Genomic DNA, 24,197 nt, shown 5'->3' on the forward strand with positions numbered 1-24,197 from the left:
ATGGCCATTCCAATGCTCCTCAAATATGCTCTTTTCTCGCCACCTCCTGTTCCTTTGCTTTCCAGCTCTCATCTCTGGACTCTTGGTTGTTCACAGGTAACAGCGTGAACACTATTTCCTCAGGGAAGCTTCCTTGACCAGTCAACTTTGACAAGCTCAAGAATCCTTAGCTGTGTTTCCACAGAATTCTGAGCACACATGTTGGTAATAGAAGGCAGCATGTATAGAGCCCTTACTCTGTGCCAGGTACTGTTCTTAGCCTTTTACACACATTCACTCACTTAATGCTCCTCAAAACTCCATGATGTAGGTATTATTATCACCCTTATTTTCGAAATGAGGAATGAAGAGAGACAGGAGTTAAGCAGCATGACTAAAGTCAGGTAATAGTGGTAAAGAAGAATTTTGTCTCAGGCATCCCAGTTCTAGTCCATGTTGGTAACCACTATACTTACTGTGTTACCTCTCCAAAGAACTTCGCACTCCTTAACATTGTCCATTGCTAGTTTTTGTTTCTTAGCATCTCTCTTTTCCACTGGATTGTGGCTCTAAGAAGACAGGAACCCTGTCTTGTTTTCTTCCTCAATGTATCTTCAGTGCCTTTCAATGTATCTTTTAGAAAACAGTGAACATTCACTTAATATCTGATGGACTCACTGTCAATGTCCCTCTCAACAATCAAAATTAACCTTAGATATGTTTTTAGACTTCTAATAATTTCATTACTCCCATATCTTTTTTTAAATTTCTTTTTAATGTTTATTGATTTTTGAGACAGAGACAGAGCATGAACAGGGGTGGGTCAGAGAGAGAGAGGGAGACACAGAATATGAAACAGGCTCCAGGCTCTGAGCTGTCAGTACACAGCCTGATGTGGGGCTCGGACCCACGAACTGCGAGATCATGACCTGAGCCGAAGTCGGACGCTTAACCGACTGAGCCACCCAGGCATCCTCATTACTCCCATATCTTATATAATAGTAATAAATTATTAGCTATTTTAGTGTTTGCCTGTGTAAGGGACTCAGCTATGTAAAAGAATACACATGCCCTATAGGAAACATATGAAAACAAGTCAAGTAAAGAAAATATGCAAAGAAATTCATCTACCTCCTAATACACTGTGCATAGGTTGGTAAACACATTGTCTCATCTCACATGAAAGAGCAAAGGCACAGTGAGAGCTTCAGAGCTTGCCCCAACTTTTACTGTACCATAAACCCTCCTCTTAAGAGAGTGGAAGAAAAACTATAAATTTTTTCAACCTTATTAAATAGGTTACTATTTGAAAATCATTATGAAGGAATATTTCAGGAAAATGACCTTCCAATGAGTTTCTAAAACCATAAAAATGGCAGAAAAAATGCCTTTACTTTATCCAATTTTTTAAAAAAGAAACCTATTTTATAGCTCATACGTCCAGTGCTTGGTTTTCATGAAATCCCTTCTGATTTAAGTGTTGGATGTGCATACAATTTAGTGAGTATCGGCCTCCTAGAATGTATCCAGCCACTTCAACCTAATCACTGTTCACTCTTTATTCTTGCTGTATGTACTTTGAGTACCACTCTCTCTCTCATTTCTCATTCCCAATTGCAGGAGCTAAGCTGGGCCCAAGCCAGTCAACATATTACACTCCCCCCCCCACCGCCCCCCGCCACGCTCGCCTCTCCTAGGCACAGTGATTAGTTTAGAAACATTCACATGGACCATCAGATGAGAGAAAATGAAACTTCCTAGATGTCTGAGAAGGAGACTCATGATTTTTCCTACTGGACAGAAACCAGAAATAATACAGGGTTCAGAACTGCTGCCATCTTCCTTTCACATGATGCCTGATACAACTCAACTCAAGAGAGCACAGAACAAGAGATGGCAAGAACATCCACTAAGGCCTACATCCAGCCATGTGTACAAAGCCAGATGGGATTCTGGACATTTCAACTATGTGAGCAAATAAATTAGCTTCTTACTTAAGGGGGTTTGGTTCAGAATTTCTTTGACTTTCAACCAAAGAAGTCCTGGCTGGGGGCGCCTGGGTGGCGCAGTCGGTTAAGCGTCCGACTTCAGCCAGGTCACGATCTCACGGTCTGTGAGTTCGAGCCCCGCGTCAGGCTCTGGGCTGATGGCTCGGAGCCTGGAGCCTGTTTCCGATTCTGTGTCTCCCTCTCTCTGCCCCTCCCCCGTTCATGCTCTGTCTCTCTCTGTCCCAAAAATAAATAAAAAACGTTGAAAAAAAATTTAAAAAAAAAAAAAAAAAAAGAAGTCCTGGCTGATATGAACACTGCTTACATTTATTTCCAATATAACACATGAAGGCAATGTCTTTAAACAGATAATCTTTTTTCTATTAAACCAAATGGACTTTGTGATGACAAAACACTGTTTTATGTATTACCTATCTACGATGTGCAGATAGTTAAGTTTTGTGGTTATATTGGTAACTGTCTATACACAATTAGTCTTTTTCTTCTATTCAGTCTCATACACTGAATATTCTATATGCAACATCCAGAGTTAATATTATGTATACGATGCCATACAAAAGGCCATTGTAGAAGGAAGAGGTGTGTGTGATTCAGCCCAAATAAAAGGCTAATATCCACAATTTGACCTGACACTTAAATAAATTCAGTTATATTAGTTCAAGATTTTGTCACCATCGGGGCGCCTGGGTGGCGCAGTCGGTTAAGCGTCCGACTTCAGCCAGGTCACGATCTCGCGGTCCGTGAGTTCGAGCCCCGCGTCAGGCTCTGGGCTGATGGCTCAGAGCCTGGAGCCTGTTTCCGATTCTCTGTCTCCCTCTCTCTCTGCCCCTCCCCCGTTCATGCTCTGTCTCTCTCTGTCCCAAAAATAAATTAAAAAAAAAAACATTGAAAAAAAAATTAAAAAAAAAAGATTTTGTCACCATCATATTTTGTCACGGTCATAAAAAAAGCAATGATTAAAAACAAAGACAATTTTAGAACCTTAATAATAGTATACATTAACAAAATTACATACAATAGTCAGGTAAAGGAATTTTTTCAAAAATATATCAGTTGGAGGAGTTTTCCTTACTAATACTTTTTCAAACATGTGAAACTATACTCATTATTAATTCCAGTTTATTATGAATGCTGCCAATTAGAGCTCCCAGTAGACATGTCTTCACTGCTTCACTAGAAAGGAAGTATGTTCCAGTTCATTTTGAAGACAGATCTATTTTACATCACTCATTTCATCCAAGGTTTGAAATGAATCCTTTGAAACTATAGGACATAAGGCCAAAGGGCATCCCTATTCGAAGAAAATAATGCTAATGTCAATCTAATTCACATCCCTAAAGAATTTTAATTGAACTCTGCATTAGGGCTTTTCACCAATAGTAATATTATAACCATTATGCTGAACTATGGTCATCTTCAGACTTGATTAACCATCAGCATGAAACTCATTAGCATTTACACTAAATTAAAAGCATAAAGATGACTAACTCCAGATATACAGGCAGGCTAACGGGTTAGTTAATTCAAACAAGCATATCAATATTGCTATTACTTACTTAATACACACTCAACCTTATAGTTAGCTGCGCCACAGAAAAATTTTAAAAATCAAAGAAGGAATTCAGGTTTGGAAAAGGAAATGTGCCAATGAGAAATATATTACTGGCCCCATCCCAAAAGACTTGGTATCTTGGAAAAGATTTAACTCAGATATGGACAAAACACTATGACTCAGACAACCTAGAAATTTTTTAAATAATAGTAATAACTTTATAAGTATGCTGTTCTTCATTCTAGAAAACAATGCCGTTAACTTTCATTATTGCACATTTTTTGACTTAACCTCAATACACAGAATTTACTATCATTAGCTATTATCTTAGGATCTAAGAAATTGCTTAATCTAATGGACATATTTGTCAATATACAATTTACCTGAAGATTTTCAGCTCCAAGTGTCTTTAACCTAACAATATTTTAGAATTCGGGGACATTTGTTAAGTTTTTAGAAGAAAAGAAAAGAAAAGAAATAAAAGAAAAGGATTTCTGTGACATTATACTTGCTATGGAAACCACTCAACATAATTCAACAACTCAGGGCACTGATATAGTTTATTAGCAAGAAATTTATCCTACTAATTGCCTATTTGGAGATGCTGGATAATTAAATGAGGAGACAATATTGGACACATTTTATATCTTCCCCTAGCTATTTTCTTCTCTCTTCCCCTAAGCAACCAGACTGCACAAAAGAGCTTCCATTTATTTATTTCCCCTCAAGACTGTATACAAAGTGTGAGCAAAAATTTTCTGTGAAGGACCCAGCAGTAAATATTTTAGGCTTCAAGGGCCATTCCATTTCTGCCATAGCTACTCAACTCTGCCACAATAGCACGAGAGCAGCTATAGACATACAATCTATGTCTGGGAGCTTAAGTGGCTCAGTCGTTTGGGGGTCCCACTTCGGCTCAGGTCATGATCTCAGTTTGTGGCTTCCACCCCCACATCGGGCTTTCTGCTGACAGCTCAGAGCCTGGAGCCTGTTCCAGATTCTGTGTCTCCCTCTCTCTCTCTCTCTGCCCCTCCCCTGCTCCTACTCTGTCTCTCTATCTCTCAAAAATAAATAAACATTACAAAACAAAGACATACAATCTGTAAAAGAATGGACATAGCTGTGTTCCAATAAAACTTTATTTACGAAACCTGTCAGTGGGTCCTTTTGATCTGAGGGCAGTAGTTTGTCAACCTAGGCTCTAGTCTAAGTTTTCTTCTATTTAGTCTTTCCTGGGTGCTCTGACATACTGCAATGGCTTTAGTTACCATTTATGAGCCAATGACACAATTTATTCACAAGGCTAGACTTCTCAGCTCCAAAGTCAACCCCCATCATTTCAACCCCATGTGTCCCATCAGCTCAATGTGCTCTAAAACAAACTCAAGATCTTTTCTTTCAAATGTATTTCTTACCTCAGTTATGACATTAACCACCCACTACTTTATCCTTTGCAGGAATCTAGGAGTTACTCTTTACTTATCCTTCTCTCTTCCCCTCTTCTACATCTTATACAACCATCTCTAAATACCACTCCAGTCAGCCCAATTCCTTCCAGCCCTTCTGCCACCATTATTATCCTTGCCTTCATCTCTCTATCTTCCTGCATTCACACCTGCTCATCTCCCAACTATTCTCTACACATGACCAGAATGAGTTTTTAAAAATGCAAGCCTAATCAAACCACTTGCTGAAACCTCTTCAGTACCTTTCCCATGTCCATAAGATAAAATCTAAAATCTTGAATCCAGTCTGTAAGGTGTGATCTGGGTGCCTATCTGCTGCCCAACCTCATTTTTACTACGCTTTCCTCTTAAGCGATGGTCTCCCTGGCCTTCTTTCAGTATCTCAAATGCACCAAGTTCTTCCTTGTGGACATCTTATTCTCTCTGCCTGGAATGCTCTTTCTTTGCCTGCCCAGGCCTCCCACTTTTCACTGAGCCAACTCCTTATTCATCCTAAATGAAAGCCAGAAGCTTATCAGGCAAAAAATTGATAGCTTTGACTACCAAGAAATTCAAATGCATATACAGTAAAAAATATATATACAAATAAAATAGGGGTGCCTGGGTGGCTCAGGTCATGATCCCAGGGTCACGGGATCGAGCCCTATGTCAGGCTCTGCACTGAGCATAGAGCCTGCTGGAGATTTTCTCTCTCTCCCTCTTCCCCTCCCCTGCTCTCTCTCTCTAAAATTATATATAAAAAAATCATCCAAATAAAATAAAATGTTTAAAAACAAACAAAAAGTTGGGAAAATACATGTAAGATACAGAAGACTAATTCCTAAATATAAAAAAAGAGCTCATGCATCAATACAGAAAAGCAGCAACATCTCTCAGTAGAAAAATGGGCCCAAAACATGAACATGCAGTTCACAAAAGAAAAACTCTGGTGGTCAACTGACATATAAAGAATATTCACTATCCCTCATCACCAAATATGCAAATCAAAACAAAAATTAGGTATCATTGTTCACTCATCAAATTGGAAAACATTTAAAAAATTAAGGTACATTTATTTATCATTTCAAGGTCCAAATGTTAAAGTAACTATTACCTTAACATTATCAGATTCTCACTATCACCTAGACTGGGAAAGTTGTTGTTATTGTTTCAATTAATCTATAAGGTGTTGCTGCTCTAAAACAAACACTTTTGAAAGTAATTAGTGTCATATAGATTATATTTATGAACATATTCCCCCAAATGGTCTAATTTAATCATGCCTCACATTGGAATGCTCTGAGCAGACACTGGTTTCTCCTTCCTACTACTTGTTCTCTGAGTCAAGGGCGAAGTGACTCAAGGAGGCAGCCTGGCAGAGCAACCCTGTGTTGCCTATGCCAATTAATTGTTCACCTTTGTTTCATTTCTACACTTTTTACAGCTTTAATGGCACTCAATACATTACACAAATTATCTAAAAGAAAAATGAAGCAACGTATATTAAAGTGTCAGGGATTTTAGGAAGGAAAAAGTATTCAGAAAATTCTTTAGCCAAATGTTTATTGGTAGTAGATCAAATGAAAAAAAAAAAAACGTAGTGTACCTCTTTTTCTATCTTAAATTTGTTTTAATTTCATAACTTTAAGTATTTAATATAAATTTATGTGCATAATTCATAAAATATAATTGGAGAATGTTCTTTTCCATCAAGTTTATTTAAAACTAGAGTCTAAGAACTCCTTCTGAATGGTGTTCTGATTCACTCAGTTCAACTATAACACTGGACTAAGCCGACTAAGAAATTTCCACAATCAAAAACTGTTTTATAACAGCAATGTTTTCAATGGGGAAAATGAATTTGGGACAGGAGATTTTCTTTTCTTTTCTTTTCTTCTTTTTTTTTTTTTTTTTTTTTTTTGAGAGAGTGAGTGAGCGAGCAGGGGACAGAAGCAGATGGAGAGAAAGAGAGAGAATCTCAAGCAGGCTCCATGCAGAGCCCAATACAGGGCTCAATCCCACAACCTTGGTATCATGACCTGAGCTGAAATCAAGAGCAGGATGTTCAACCAACTGAGCCACCCAGGTGTCCCAGGGAAGGAGATTTTCTGACTCACAATCTCACAATAATAAAATTATTTTCCTGAGGGGCTGGATAGCTCAGTCGGTTAAGCGTCTGACTCTTGGTTTCAGCTCAGGTCATGATCTCACAGGTCATGGGTTCAAGTTCCACACAGGGCTCTGTGCTGACAGCACAGGGTCTGTTTGGGATTCTCTCTCTGCCCCTCCCCCGCTCATATTCACTTACTCTCTTTCTCTCTCTGAAATTAAACTTTAAAAAAATAAATAAATAAAATTATTTTCCTGTACAATTTCAACAACAAAAGTTTTATAGCTATAAGCATATAAAACCTAACACCACTAAGCAAAAGACATCTGACATTTTCCTCAAGAATACTCCGCATAAATATTTTTCATTTTTATACCATATGTTCTGAAATAAGAATAAGAATTTTTATGGAGGAATACAAGAAAGGAATACAAGAAAATATTAACAGTGGTTCTATGGAGGGGGAGGGATGAGGGCTTATTTTTTATTTGGCATGTTTCTACATTGTTTGAATTTCCTTACTATGTAATATGGTCAGAATAAGAATTATCTAGGATACCATTTTTGTTTTTCCTTTATGAATTTATTTTTTGAAAGTTATAAAAGAAGTAAAAAATAAAGAGTCATTGTCTTACTTTGTCAATCACCACAAATATTTGTCATTAATTAGCACATATTACACACTCTTGTAACTGTTACTCAGACTTAGCAACCTTTATTCTGATAAACAAACCAAGGATAATGCCATCTAAGCAAAGGAGCTCAGTGGCTAATAAAAAGGACTAGAATGTTTCCCATTTTTGGCAGATTTATACCCAGTTATAATATGCCTAAGACAAATCACATTTGTTCACTAAGAGTTGAAAAGTAATCCAGGCCTGGCTAATTTCTTGTCTAGAGGTTGATAAAGAATGAAACAATCCTAAAGAGCACAAAGAATAGTAATGAAGTCCCTTTTCCCTGCGAATCTCAAGTACACAGTGCCACCTACTGGGGAGAGAAAGGACACCATTCACTGAAGGCTTTTTTGGTAAATGAATTATTTACCTGAGGCTGAAGCAAAGCAACCAGGGATGTGGGGAGACCAGATGGTGCTATAAATGACACTTTCGTGGCCTCTAAAGGTGCACAGAGACTTTCCAACAGTTGGATCCCACTACAAATAAATTAACAGATCAATTTACTTAGACGTAAATTCAAGTTTATGTTTATATATACATATATATAATATACAATACAGCATATATGTATTTATTTTTTTATTAATGTTTATTTTTGAGAGAGACAGAGTGCAAATGGGGCTGAAGCAGGCTCCAGGCTCCCAGCTGTCAGCACGGAGACCAATGCGGGGCTCGAACCCACAGACTGTGAGATCATGATCTGAGCCAAAGTCAGATGCTTAACCGACTGAGCTACCCAGGCATCCCTCTATAAATGTATTCACATATACACATGTAATATACATTCATTTTTCAATTTTTTTAAGTTTATTTATTTTGAGAGAGAGAGAGAGAGAGCATACAGGGGAGGGACAGAGACAGAGGGAGAGAGAGAGAATCCCAAGCAGGCTCTGCACTGTGAACTCACAAACCGTGAGATCATGACCTAAGCCTAAGTGAGACACTTAAGTGACTGAGCCGTCTAGGCACCCCTCAAAGATTTTTTACAGTCTATTTTTATATAAAGCAAAATGGTATTTAAGGGGCTAAAATAACTAATGCTGAGTTAATTGTTGTTAGTTCACAGACAAAAAATTAAAAATTTTTAAATTCTACCAAAGGCTTTAATACAGTTTTTTGAAAAGAAATTAGCTGTGCAATTGAAAAGATATAGAAGTATGTTCAAGAGAAGAAAAAAAATTCAAAGGAAACTTTGGGGAAGAGAGTATTGGTTTTAAATACAATGATTCTGACATACCAGTTTGACAGTTTGATCCCATGAGCCAGACACCACGAGCTGTTCACCTCTGGTCTGGCTCCAGTCAACACTATAGACCTAAAAACATTTTAATGTGTCATTCAGAAAGCAAAAGAGCATCAAGTTAAATATTACATTGTATCTCTTTAGAACAGCGATAGCCAGTTAGAACAACCAGTTTACTTTATTGAAACATCAAATAAAGTCCTACAAATCTCCACCATGGTGTCTGAGAAATGGAAAGGCCATTTTGTCCATTCCTCCAGACATATTCCTTACGATAAGATTCCATTCTAACAGAGTTCTACAGATTATTTCCCAACCTCCTTCACTGAAACAAATTATATATATTTTTAACCTATCGACAAATCACTGTTTGCAGCACCTTGTAGAAATGTCAAAGCAGATTAGAAAGCTAGTCATCCAAAAAAGCTTGCCAGGTCAGTGTCCATCAGATAGCATTAAAATTCAGTTAATAACGCTATCTGGCCTTTCTTAGAAAAAGCTTAGAGGAACCAGGTAATCCTTTCCAATCTCTTGGTAAACAGCTGTAGTTACCCAATGCTGCTATTCTAATCTAGGCCTTACTGCTTTCAGTGAACCATTTCAAATGAACCATTTGAAAACTTACGGAAATATTTTTCATTCTGTCATTTTATACAACAGACTATATACAGATCACTACTGTAAGCTAAGTTCAACAACATATATGCATAATTATTCTCCATTAAAATAGTCCTGACATACACCCGAGTACATAGCACTAAAAGTGACCAGCCAGCAGATCCTTCTGAGTCTTAAAAATTCTAGCTACCATATTTATGTAGGAAGCAGGATATGCAGTTTGCTGGGGCTTAAATATGGGTTACCCATTCTCTGCTGTCTGGCACTATGCCTAGCCATGTTGGCACCTTAGTTTCAGAAAACAAAATTGGTGATACTGATCCTGTCTTTGTTTAAAACTTTAATATTTTTCTCATCACAGATTTTTTTGCAGTATTTCTGATTTTTTAAATTACTGCATTAAGATATTATTTGACTATTGAGTTGTTGGGGTCCTCCTTAATCATGTACCTAAAGTGAGTGCTTCACCCACCCCAGTAGAGCACAAAAGTAGCCATAGCTGATACTTGATGAGTGGGCATAGCTGTGTTCCAATAAAACTTTATTTACAAATCAGATAGCAGGCTAGGTTGGGCCCTGTCCCATGAGTAGTAGTTTGCCAACTCCTACTCTAGGCTGATGTGAACAGTCAAAAATAACCACAATAGCAAACCTTTATTTAGCACCTGTTATGTGCCACATGTTGTCATAAGCATTTTACATATTTTATCTCATTTAATTTTTTTAATGTCTATTTCTTTTTGAGAGAGAGAGAGAGAGACAGAGCGTGAGCAGGGGAGGGGCAGAGAGAGAGGGAGACAGAATCTGAAGCAGACTCCAGGCTCAGAGCTGTCAGCACAGAGCCCGACGCGGGGCTCGAACCCACGGACTGTGAGATCAAGACCTGAGCCGAAGTCGGACACCTAACTTACTGAGTCACCCAGGTGCCCCTATTTTATCTCATTTAATCTTCCCTTCTATGAAATAGATACTATAACAAGACCCAAAATGTATAAATAAACTCTTCAAATTCCTAAAGCTAGTTAAGTGACAGAGCTGAACTCTGAACCTCAGCAGCCTAACTGCAGAGTCCACCCTTAATCACTACGTGAGGCTGACTCTACATCATGCTACCTGAGGGCACTGTTGAACTGGAATGACCTGGGGCTGCAACATTAGGGAAGTAAAAGCCTGCCCTTACTAGTATCGCCCTTTGTGGGAGCCCAAACTGATCCCACTTTGTTTCCGTGAATTATCCAAGAACTTAAAGCCCTTGTCCACTGTCCACTTGGTGACCTCCCGCTCATTTGTCAAGACTGGGCTCCACCACAGCCTTTATGAAATAAGCCTCACCTCGATAAAACCCTTCATGATTTAAATGTTTCCTTCCATGCACTCCAACAGCACCTTGCACCTACTTATAATTCAACATTTACCATATTTTACGACAACTTGTGTTAAATACCTACTAGATTCTGGAAGATCCGTCATGTGAGCAAAACCACCTTGTATGCCTATGCTTGTTGCAATATAATAAGCACTCAACAAATGGGAGTTAAAATAGTTTATCCATCTGAATTTACCTTCACAATCTGCCTCACTGCTAAATAGTTATAAAGAGCTGTTTTCATTTCAGAGGATAACTGAATATAACTAAAAACTAAGATCAACATCTCACACTCCACTGCCTCTACACATGTCCAGTATGACACGGGATTCGAAACCTTATGACTTCTTACCTTTTAAAACTGCAAAAGCCCCCATAGGGGAACCCAGCCCTAATGAGAACAAAAGATAGAAGGTAACCACGCTGACGGCGGTGTTGCTGCCAGCTGTCTTATCAGTCACACAACGAAGTGCAAGCAGTAGGACTCTAGGACAAAACTAGGGACAGGATCCCCAGGGTGATGTTAAAAGTGGGATAACACAAAAAGAAATAAAGGCAACCTCAAGGGGCGCCTGGGTAGCTCAGTCAGTTGGGCGTCTGACTTTGGCTCAGGTCATGATCTCGCGGTTTGTGGGTTCGGGCCCCACGTTGGGCTCTGTGCTGACAGCTCGGAGCCTGGAGCCTGCTTTGGATTCTGTGTCTCCCTCTCTCTGCCCCTCCCCTGCTCGTGCTCTGTCTCTCTCTGTCTCTCTCTCTCAAAAATAATAAATGTTTAAAAAAATTTCTTAAAAAAGCAAGTCAAAAAATATTTTATTTGACTGTATTTAAAATATTAGGATACAGGAAAGTAACTTAAAAAACAAACAAACAAACAAACAAACTACGGGGGGGGGGTTACCTGAGTGGCCCAGTTGTTTGGCTCAGATCATGATCTCACAGTTCATGAGATGGAGCCCCACATCGGGCTCTGTGCTGACAGCAAAACCTGCTTTGGATTCTCTCTCTCCCTCTCTCTCTGCCCCCCCCTTCACTCACTCTCTCTCTGTTTCAAAAATAAATAAATAAATATTAAAAATAATAATAATAAAACTACAGACATAAGTACAAAATGGGTGCTGGGATGGAAAATTCAGCTTGATGCCCAGAAGAGAGGATCCAAGCAGGACCTTGAGGCCTGGCTAAAATGTCAATAGCAGAAAGCAGAAGTGAAAACAGTGATCAGAACTGCACCTCCCACCCCCCCCCCCCACAAAGTCATATACAGGCATAGACAGCACCCAAGGGATCAGGACTAGGGAATACTGCCGGATAACACCAAGGTTTTGTGCCTGGGGACTATCAGTGGTGGTGGCATTAACAAAATGGGAAGACTGGAGGAAAGAAGATAATGTGTAATTTTAGACACACTGACTTTGAAGTGACAGCAAGATAGTCAAGTGGAAATGTCTAGTGGGAGCAGGGTTTGGACATTAACCCTGAAAAAAGTTTACAGTCAGAGAGATATTTGAGAGAGAGTTGAAAAAGGATGAGTAGATTCCAATATCCCAACTTCAAGTTACCTCACTAATCTATTCAACAAGTATTTCTTAAGCACCTACTGTGTACAAGGCACAAGGGGAAGGGGAGTACAATGTTAGACAAGACAAAGCCTCAGTCCAGATGGGTCATATATTTTAGCAGAGGAAGACAGACTATAAATAAATAATTTCAGAATGCGATTTTATTTAAAAAAAATTTTTTTTCAACGTTTATTTATTTTTGGGACAGAGAGAGACAGAGCATGAACGGGCGAGGGGCAGAGAGAGAGGGAGACACAGAATCGGAAACAGGCTCCAGGCTCTGAGCCATCAGCTCAGAGCCCGACGCGGGGCTCGAACTCACGGACCATGAGATCGTGACCTGGCTGAAGTCGGACGCTTAACCGACTGCGCCACCCAGGCGCCCCCAGAATGCGATTTTAAAGGAAAGCTACAGAGCAAAATAAAGCAAAGGAAGGAGACTGGAAAACAATGTAGAATTAAGAGGTCACTTCTCAGTAGAGTGGTTAGGGAAGATCTCTCTGAGCAGGGACCTGCGCGCAGGAAAGACAGAACTCTGCACGTTTGAGAGGAAAGGCTCTGGCAGAAGACTAGGAAAAGACCCTGAAGCAGGAAACAAGCTTGTCACGTCTGAGGAACAGAAAGGCCAACTAATTAGGAGAGACAGGATCCCAAAAGACCATAGTTCCAAGTTTGTACGTAATTTCTCTTAAGAGGCTACAGCCATCAACTCCTAAGCTACCTACCACCTAGACTGTAGCATCCTTCAACTGCTCTTCCTATCCATCCTGGCTCACCTCCAACCCATTATCTGCATTGCATAAAAACACAAACGTCATTCCCCCACAGAAAGCCCTTCAATGGTATCATGCTCTGTGGCTCCTGCAACTTACCATCTTCACTCCACATTGACATTCATCCATGCTGCTGCTTATTACCCAAAGGTCGAAATCATGCAAAACTATGAGTGATTTAGGGATGCACACATATGTAGTAAAACGAAAAAGAAAAGAAAACAGAAATAGAAATTCATAATTAGTGGTTACTTCTGGGAAGAGGGGAGGAAAGAAAAGAGGAGGAAGAAGGGTAGAATCAGAAAAAAGTAGATAGAAGATAGCATCCGTAAGCAGGGGCTCCAAAAGCATAGGTAATGTTTTATTTCTTAAGTTAGATGATGAATATGCAAGCATTCATTATACATGTTTACTTCTTACATATATTTATCTAAACATGAAATCTTTCATGGTAAATTTTTAAAAATCTTCAATGTCTTCCCACTGGTCTTAGCATAACAGCCAAAATGCTGACTTTTCCAGGCACACAGGCTCAGTACCCGCCCTTCAAGAGGGCACTTTCCTTTGCCTCTAACCCTATTCCTCTGGACTCTCTCTACCTGAATAGTTATCTTTTAAAGTTTATTTATTTATTTATTTTGAGAGAGAGAGAGAGAGAAAGAGAAAGAGAGAGAGAGAGAATCCCAGGTAGGCTCCGTGCTGCCAAAGCAGAGACAGATGTGAGGCTCGAACTCTCTAACCTGTAAGATCATGACCTGAGCAGAAATCAAGAGTCAGATGCTCCACTGACTGAGCCACCAAGGCGCCCCTCCACTTGAATAGTTAAATCCTACTCTCCCTTCAGACTTAAGGATGCCATCCTGGTCCCTTCCTGCAGACAAGATCCTCTCCTCTTGTAGCACTCCATACATTCACAGCACTTATCACATTATAAATTAGGTAACCAGCAGCATAAGCCTCCCTCCCTAGAGAGGACAAGGACTCCAGCAGGGCAAGGGCCATTTCCAATTCACTCATCTTCCCCACTAGGCTTCGCACAGTCCCTTGCAGACAGTAGGGTTAATCAAAGTTTCTAGAATGAATGAAGGGGCAGAGAAATCTGCATGAAGAACACACCTCACATCAGTCCAGTCCTCCAACCTTTCCCTATTTCCAATTCCCCTGTCCACTCCCACTCAAACAGTGGACATGACTTAATGGTCCAATTAAGCATAAAAAAGAAGAGAGGAATGCAGTTGTGCTTTAAAAGCAGGGTCCTCTAAAGGCCTATCTTAACTAATTACTCTCGGCAGTGATGAAGAAAATTGAGAAACTGCAAAAAGAAAAAAAAAAACACACTGAACAGTATTTTGCGTTGCTTTATGAAATCTGAACCTCATCAAAACCACAGTTTGAGAGGGCAAATTTTATTACTGAAATCAATTCCCAAAGAGCTCGCTTTTAATCTACTGTATAGTGCTGCCCTTTTTAAGTTGGTCTATTTAATTAAAAATCATCAAATAAAAATTATGTCCAGAATGTTCATACTTATCTGTATCAATACAAAGGAAAGGGACACTGACTTTTAATTACTGAGCGATTAGAAAAGGCTACATATTTCTTTTAATGTGAAACAATTTTTTAAATTTATCATTATAGAAATATTAAAATGTGCATAAAAGAAAAAATATCATAATAAATCCCCAGGTATCTATCACATACTTTCCAGAATTATCAACATTTTGCCACCTTGCTTCATCTGTCCTGTTACTGACTGACTGACTGACTGACTGACTGACTGACTGACTGCTGGAGTATTTTAACATCAGACCACTTCACTCATAAATACTTACGCAGATAAGGATATTTTTCTTGTTTATGTAAGCAGAAGGCCATTTTCACACCTAACAAGATGAATAACAATTCCTTAATATCATCCAAAACTCAGTCCACATTCTTATTTCCCTGACTGTCTCAAAAATGTCTTTTTACAGGTGGTTTATTTGAAACAAAAACTAAACAAAATCCATATTTTACACTTAGTTATGTCTCTTAGATCTAATACAGGAAAGTCCTCCTCTCCCATCTTGTTTTCCCCACCCACCCTTCCCATGACATTTATAATTGTTGAAGAAACAAAGTTAATGGTCCCATAGAATCTTCTGCATTCTGGATTTGGCTAATTGTCTCTCCTGGTGTCAACATTTTCCTCTACTCCTCCCATTTCCTTTAAGTTAGAAGTTAGGTCTAGAGGTTTGGTTCAATTCAGTTCAATCTTTTTTAAGCTTCCTATTGCATTAGGTGTATAATTGCTGGTTGACCCACTTTTAGTGATCTCAAAATTGTTCAAAAGATGTATAAATATTAAATTAATGTTTTAGCATTCATAGATAATCTTTGCCTACAATCATTATTTCATTATGGGCTACTAAGTGGCGACTCTATAATTGTGCTATTCCTTCTGCATTTAATAGGATTCAGTTATGAGAAATTTTCCACATCAACCATTCAATTACCCCACAATAAAATTCATATCAGAAAGGCAGGATAAATGCCTTGATTCTTCATATTTACTTATCAATTTTCAGAATGAGGCCACTGTCCTAGTAATCTTCAGTGATGACCAGCTGTTGTTTTTTAATGTTTACAACTCCATGTAATGGGTAGCAATATACATATGTGTGTATCTCTCTGTGTGTATAGTGTTCCAACTCATTGCTGTCATTCTTTTTGATGTTGAAATTGTCCATCATTGGCCACTGAGAGCCTTTTCAGGTTATCTGTTCCAAACATCTAATGTGATCCCAGTGGACTTTCACAGTCTTCTGACACAAGAAGATGTTTTGGATTCACCTTGTACGTTTCCTGCCAGTCCTGGAATCAACTATTTCTCCAAAGATCCCCAGATCCTTTTAGTGGGAAATGGTATTTAGAGGCAACAATCTGGGCACTAGGGATATCACTGAGACTGAGTTGTCAATGCAGCTCAGTCTTTACAGTCCAAAGAACCAGAACAAATGGACTTTTTTAAACAGAGAAAAATAAATCATGAGTCTGTGCAGATACTTCCCAGTTTTAGGATTAAATGTCTCTATTTAACTTCTTTATTCTCATATTACTTTTCTCTTACATAAAAATTTTTGGTTTCTAATAACATAATTACTGGTATATGTGAACCTACATGATATGAGAGTTTCAAAATAACAATACTTATCTTTCTGAATGCAGTTTAAAACTTCCTTGCAACTCTTTTTGTTTATCAGAAATATCTTATTAGGCATGGACAATCACTAAACTGTATTTCTAAAGTCACTTGAAATAATTATTTTCAATGCCTGGTTATAATGCCAATTTGATACATCACTAGATGAATGTGTTTTCTGCTTGTTTTCAATTTTCAGCAATTTTTTTTCCTTTTTAATTAAACAGTGATTTTTAACTTTGTAAAATATTTCAACTTTTCCAAGGCCAAAACTGTGATATAAATTATATTTGGAAAATTAGCCATCCTTGTCCCCTGCCTCCCCTGATATCTTCCCCACCCTTTTTAAAGGTAACCATTTTTATTGGCTTTTGGATTCTCTTTCCATTGTTTCTTTTTGAAATATATGCAGATATATATATAAAATTCCTCCCTGTCTCACATTACATTTACATAAAATGTAAATTCTACATATATTTAAACAGCTCTGACAATAATTCAATAGGATAATTTCATAGACTATCAGATTATAGCTAAACTAAAAAAAAATTTCTAGTTTCACATGATTTAAAATTATCAAATAAGATTGCATCATTCTCCTACATAAGTTTCCTACTAGATCTAAATTAGGAGATATGGGATTCTAATTTCTAGATATGATTCACTCACCAACCTGCTTTAGAGACAGGCACAGTGTTTGAGACCCACAATGAATGTATGACAGAGAGACTACATATATAGTAGCTATATTCATGCGTGAAGGTCATTCTTGACCCAAAAATATTCCATCACAGTTTCTATTTAAAACTATCACTTTCTCTTCTTTAAAAAGTTTTAAAGCTTTGAGGTTACCACTTCACAAGGTAAATCAAAAGATGCATTTTATTATGTAGTTTTTAAAATCTACATTTTGAATCTACAACCCTCAAAATATTAGACAATATACATAATAAGGTCATCAGAACTGAATGCCTATGAAGTTAAAGCGGTGGCTTCTAAACACTACTGTACATTGGAATAATCTGGGAATCTAAATCATGCCGATTGATGGCTGGCTCCAACCACCATGAAGATTTTTAAAAGGTCCCTACGTGATTCTATATGTGGCAAAGTTTGAAAACCACTGAGTTAAGACAAGCACTTTCTACTTTGTTTTCATTTCAAATAGTAAAATTTAGTACCTAAATTACAGTCTAGTCATACCTAGCATCTGGAAAAGTTGGATTAAGTGGAAAATGGCTAATACTTACACATTCGTGTATGTCCTGTTGTCTGCCCATACTGTGTGGCCCCAAATCTACAAAATTAATCCATTTCTCTCCTGAATATTCAAAGCATCCAGTGCAACCCCAACCAGGCATTTAAGGCCCATCAGGATATAGCCCTTCCCCACCTTTCCCGCCTCATCTCCCACCATTCCCACACAGACACTCTGCTCTAGTCACACCAAAGGACCTGTGACTGCCTTGAACATGTCATGCTCTTTCACAGATCTGCACCTGTGAGATGCTCTTTTCTACTAAAACTGCCCTCTTCCCCTTGGGCTGCCAGTGAATTCCTGCTAACTGTCCAAGACTCAGCTCAAAAGGCATCTCTTTTGTGACAGTCCTTGGTTTCTCTATCTGCACCTTCTAGACACTTCTTTTCAACATGATCACATTGTATTAGTTTGCTTGCATGTCCCAGATCTACTACCAGAGATTAGCACCTGAGTCTTATTCATATTTGCAACTTTGAAGACTAGCATATGCCTGGCACAAAACATGTGCTACCAGTACGGACAGATCTAGCTTTTTAAATACAAGTTAAAACTTTAAAATACTAAACAAAGTAAAAAAAAAAAAAAAAAAAAACAGAAAGAAAAAGAAAAAAAAGTGAATGCTTTTCAAACATAGTAGTGAAAAGTAGTGAAGGATATTACATCCTATTCATAGTAAAATCCAACAAGACTCACTGACACATAACTGGAAATTATTTTTCCCCATAATCACAATTCTATGGAGGAGGGGATGCTTTAAATTTATTCTAGATTTTAAGAAAAATCTTATTGCAGTAACCTAATCCAGAAAAAATGGCTAAGCATGACTAAATACACACAAGGAAATATATCAAGTTCAATTATGCCCCGGAAGAAAGGAAGAAAGAAGCAACGGGGGGAGGGAGGGAGGGAAAAAGGAAAGAAAGATAGATCCCTTCAGCTGACAAGTCTGTTGTTCCATTTTAAACATAAATGCAATTTCTAAAGGGAACAAACTGGTATTAAATGCATGACTCATTGTCATTCTGCATTAATATTTTTTATGGGCATCCATCATTGTAAACTTTTCAACTTCTATCATATCACAAGAGTCAATCATTGATTTTTTAAATTTTTTTAAAAATGTCTTTATGTTTATTTATTTTTGAGGGGGGTGGCGAGGAGGGGCAGAGAGACTAGGAGACACAGAATGCGAGGCAGGCTCCAAGCTCTGAGCTGTCAGCACACAGCCCGGTGCGAGGCTCAAACTCACGAACCGTGAGATCACGATCTGGGCCAAAGTTGGACACTTAACCAATTGAGCCACCCAGGCACTCCATTCATTGATGTTCTTAAAGTAAGCAAGGTCTTAGCCACATGGCACATTTTTACTACAAAATGTATAGCTAAATACACTTCCTCCACAATGAAATATGAATAGCTGCATACTTAGTTCAAAGGTTAAGTTTTCATAACCAAGAACTTGAAGTGGGTCAAATCTTTTTTCAAAAAAGTTAAGCAAATTGATAAGCCCGTTATTTGACAATGAAGACAAATGTTAACTATTTTTCAAAAATTATAATGAGCACATTGGGAACTAGATGTTGATGTAAACCTTAAATTGAGTATATGTCACCTTGAATGTCACTCCTAACCCACTCTCTTAACACTCTGGAATCTTCACACAACTAATCTTTTTATCACAAACGACTAATATTCTTGCATTTAACAAGCATCCTTTGAAGGCCTTCTATGGGCCAGGTACTGTGCTAGACACAAATCTGAAAGTAAAACTGAAAGATCTACGGCTACTTTGAGGGAAATTTTGAAACATTTTAGGCAAAACACCGTAAGGGAATGTCTTTCCCATCACATTCATTAAAAATACCTTTGTAGGGGCGCCTGGGTGGCGCAGTCGGTTAAGCGTCCGACTTCAGCCAGGTCACGATCTCACGGTCCGTGAGTTCGAGCCCCGCGTCAGGCTCTGGGCTGATGGCTCAGAGCCTGGAGCCTGTTTCTGATTCTGTGTCTCCCTCTCTCTGCCCCTCCCCCGTTCATGCTCTGTCTCTCTCTGTCCCAAAAATAAATAAACGTTGAAAAAAAAAAAATTAAAAAAAAAAAAAAAAACCTTTGTATTTTTATATGACTGAGAACCAAACTATTTTCTTTTTTTTTAATTTACTTATTTACATTCAAGTTAGTTAACATACCGTGTAGTACTGGTTTCAGGAGCAGAACCCAGTGGTTCATCACCTCACACCTGTCAGAATGGCTAAAATGAACAACTCGGGCAACGACAGATGTTGGCGAGGATGCAGAGAAAGGGGAACCCTTTTGCACTGTTGGTGGGAGAGCAAACTGGTGCAGCCGCTCTGGAAAACAGTATGGAGGTTCCTCAAGAAAATGAAACCTGGAACTACCCTGCGACCCAGCAATGGCACTACTGGGTATTTATCTAAAGGATATGAAAACCAAACTATCTTCTGTGCTACCCGTATACATACACACAGAACCTAGATACATGGACTGGTTTAGATTTCAAATTTCCTCAGTAAGCTCTGTCTCATAATCTGCATTTGATGCTCTTGCTCCACTATATTCTGAAAATCCCTAGGAACCTTACTGCGGCCCTAAAGGCAATCTTGTGATGCCTTGGTGAAAAGTCTGCCTACTTCCTCCTTAAGGCGGGATAGGGCAAGCATACCCTACAGCGGGAAGAAAGAGATGGGCCTCTTCTGGAGGAAACAGCGCTACAGCATACCTACTACTGGGGGCGTTTTTACTGCCTAAGAAGAAGCTTGACCTTTCCTTCTTTCTTAGCTCCCTAGGGCAAGATGTACTTAATGTCGGAATAATCAAATAACAAATGACATCTACCATATGCAAGAAATACTAAAGCTTAAACTTCCAGTCCCCTTGTTTCCATCCCCAAATGGATTTCATCTAAAACAAAACCAATCAGCCCAGAAAGACTTGCCTTCCTACCTCCTGAGTGTGTTCCTTGTAGACCTGCAGTGGTCCTGCGGCTTTGGCCGTGTCCCAGAGCTGCAGCGAGCCATCGCCACTACAGGTGACCAGGATGTGTTCATTGTTCTCACTCCAGGTCACGTCAAACAAACCATCGTTCCAGTCAAAGCTACACCAGGAAAAGTAAAACAAAAAAAATCTGGTTGCACAGGCAGCTGAACATAAAATAGGAACCATAATTTTACAGTCTTTCAAGTTTATCACATATTTTAACACCCATTATCTCACATGGTCTTCACAACTATGGAAGAGAAATAGAGCTAGAACTTGACAGACCCAGAAATGAGTTCAGAGATGTGACAGGAACATCCCAGGTCATACAGCAAGAAAACTGTGGAGCTGGATTAAAATTCGGTCTCCCATTTAGAAATTTGGCGCTATTTATGAGGGCAGGACGCCATACCTGGGTGCTCAATGTTTTGCGTTTTTTGGGGGGTTTTTGTGTGGTTCACAGGAGGGAGCAGCAAGCACTTCAGAATACTAATTTAGACCAAGAATTTCAACTTCCCACATAAAATTTCGCCTGAGCTGTGAGCAGGTCATGATCTCATGACAGAGTTTCCTTTCCTTTCTCTGACATTGACTAACCCAGATGGAGGTGTTAATGAGTCCAACAGTCAAGACAGCCATAGAAACAAGAAACGGAAAGCAGTGCTAGGTAACTCACAAAATGGATAATTAGCTCCTGAATGAATTAACCCAAACTATGTGAAGAAGACAGCAAAGTTAGAAACGTCACACAGTATACTAACTAGTTTACATTTTTTTATGTTAAAGTTTTCTACTTTATAAATGAACACTAAGAGACAAGGGCTTTAGAAGAAAAATGACATAATCACAGTTTACTGGCAAAAATAAGTTCTATATATGCAAATGCTGAAGTTTCTTTTCTACCACAAATTTAAAAATGAAAAAATATTTTACTGGTCAAAAAGATTCAAAATCTAATTATATTAAGGCTTTGGTAGCAAAAGAGAATACCTGTAAGTTTAACCATTAGAGCCACCTTACCTTCTAAAAAGTCTAAGCCCAGATTCATTTTGATCCAATATTAGAAGGGTTCCACAGCCTAAGGAGAAAAAAAAAAAAAATCAAGATCATGCTTTTGAACTTGCCAGGGGAACAGCTAAGGTGAAGGGTGGGGTGGGGGGAGGTTGCTGAGGAATGAGTACCTAATTTTACTACCACAAATTTCTCCCTACAGTTATTGAGACCGTGTATACAAACTGATCAGGACTGTGCGCTCCATTTCTGTTTTTCTATATTGCACCTCAACCATGAAATATTAAACATCTCACCTATGCTTGGGACCCAGACACAGCCCTAAAAGGGGGGGGGGGAGAGATATCTGAATTAATATTCTATGGCCAGACAGGCCGCCAGGCACATAAACCTCCCAAATAGGTGTCATAAACCCTATTTCCAAGCAAGAAACCTTTGGCTTACAGATTCCAGAAGCTCTGCTCCTTCTACTACATCACAGTGCCTTACTAATAAATCTGAAATACATTCAGCATGGGATTTTAAAACAAAATACCTGGTGGAATTTACCACATACTAGATGGTAAAGTACTGAGTAGGTTAGTTATCTACCCAAAATGAATTATTTTTCTAAGGGACAAGCATATTTTAAAAGATGTATTTGTTATATAGACTGAGGGAGGAAAAACACTCAATTTAAACAGGATTTAAAAAAAAAACACCTCCTTGTACGTTTTTACAAAGGATTTAAAGTATCAAACTCATGAGTTTCAACCTAACTGGTGGGTAAGTATTATAAACTTGAATGAAACAGTGCAAGCAGTAAGAGCTAAGTGGTGAAAATATAAGTAAATATTTCTTGCCTTCTGAATTTTAGAAATCATACCATTTTTTTTCCGCCCTAGGGCCAAAGAAAAACAACTATCAAAAGCTGACGTTATGCAATGAATTATTTCACAGAGCTTCTGTGCATAAATAACAGGCAAGCTTTAAGTTAAAAGAAGAAATTTTAAGAATGGAATCCCACCTTCCAATCTAGTCCTTGAAAAGAGACAGTGAACTTGAGGTCCCTGGGTGGCTCAGTTGGTTAAGCATCCCACTTAGGTCATGATCTCCCGGTTTATGCCCTATATGGGGCTCTGCACTGACAGCACATAACCTGCTTATAGGATCCTCAGTCTCCCTCTCTCTCTCTGCCCCCACCCCTGCTCAGGGGCTCTCTCTCTCTCGGAAAAAAAAAAACATTACAAAAGAGACAGAAAGCGCGCACGAGTTAACTTGAACCTCCAACTACTTGCAAATGTGTGTATTCCTCCTGAGACAAGAGGTAGGGGCAGAACTTGATCAATTTCATGATGGCAATTGTGGGGAGACTCCAAGCGTTCGCTCAAGGCCATCCTTCTTACGACCCACAGCCCGGATGCAGACTGTGAGGAAGGTGGACCCATTAGCAGGTACTCGGGTGACCCTGCGGACCGTCCCCTTTACAAGTGTTGTCGGTCCCGTCCGAATGGCCAGAGGGGTCACATCCGCTGAGCCCGCTCAAGGCAGGAAGCGTGTGCCTGGGGGTGGGATTGGGGGGTCAGGTGGAGGTGGAGGAGGTGCCCTAAGGAATAAGGGTATGGGCCAGCAGGCACCTCCCAGATGCTACTTCCGCAACGTAACTGAAAAGGATCATAGACCCAGACCCACTCCCCACAATGGACAAAGGAGGAAGCCAGAATTCGCGCGCTCCTCGGCTCCCCCTGGTGTACACTTGTGGCACTGTCTACTGTCGGAAGTGCTTTCCCACCGCAGGGTGAAGCTGGGGTTCGGCTGGAACCCGCCCCCGCCCCGGCGGCGCTGCGCGGCCTCACCCGCGATGCCATAGTGCTGCGCGGCGGCGCAGGCCAGCCGGCCCGGCAGGTACGGGGAAAACTCGGCCGCATAGCCATGGCGGCCCGGCACCCGCAGCGTCCGCACCGCTCCGACGCGCGCCCCGCTCATCCCGCCCGCCGCTTCTGGGCCTCGCCGCCCTGGCGCTGCCACAGCCGTTTCGGATCAGAGGCGGACAGTCCCGACTCGCCAAATTAGAGACCCAGGAAGACGAGGCGGAAGTGAGGACACCCGGCGCCCTGAATGCTGGATTTCGATTGGTCCGGAAAGGAAAGGGCTCTGACTGCTACGGAGTCCATCTTTGTTTTGGGCAAAACAAAGTGATTTGCGCCACCTATCTTGTATTAGACCTAACGAGGCAGTGTGATTCTAGGGTTAGGGTGACAACTTTTGTTTTAGCATGTTAGCCTTTACTACGCGTTTTGGGGGTTTTATTTATTCGTTGTGATTTTGGAAGACTGACATCAGGAGGTATTTCTGGTGATTATAAAATAAGACAAGTTAGGGGCGCCTGGGTGGCTCAGTCGGTTAAGCGGCGACTTAGGCTCAGGTCATGATCTCG

General features: G+C 39.6%; 1 protein-coding gene across 2 annotated transcripts in view; it reads right to left on the reverse strand.

Annotated features, from left to right (window-relative positions):
• The window catches only part of PEX7 (peroxisomal biogenesis factor 7), a 77,930-nt gene extending 54,090 nt beyond the window's left edge, over positions 1-23,840 (reverse strand). Inside the window, exons 1-5 of one of the 2 annotated variants that reach the window (XM_047102522.1) lie at positions 23,617-23,840; positions 21,791-21,848; positions 20,738-20,888; positions 9,013-9,090; positions 8,143-8,251 (exon numbers count right to left, since the gene is read on the reverse strand). In XM_047102522.1, coding sequence (XP_046958478.1) covers positions 8,143-8,251; positions 9,013-9,090; positions 20,738-20,888; positions 21,791-21,848; positions 23,617-23,746 — 526 coding nt within the window. In that variant the 5' untranslated portion in view covers positions 23,747-23,840. The remainder of the gene's footprint in view (positions 1-8,142; positions 8,252-9,012; positions 9,091-20,737; positions 20,889-21,790; positions 21,849-23,616) is intronic. The other variant, XM_047102523.1, reaches the window with a different exon arrangement.
• Positions 23,841-24,197: the final 357 nt, after the last annotated feature.

The sequence above is a fragment of the Lynx rufus genome, unplaced genomic scaffold (genome assembly GCF_022079265.1).
Source record: "Lynx rufus isolate CCGP_SWC_20201006 ecotype Redwood Valley unplaced genomic scaffold, mLynRuf1.p SCAF_6, whole genome shotgun sequence".
NCBI classification, from domain to species: domain Eukaryota; kingdom Metazoa; phylum Chordata; class Mammalia; order Carnivora; family Felidae; genus Lynx; species Lynx rufus.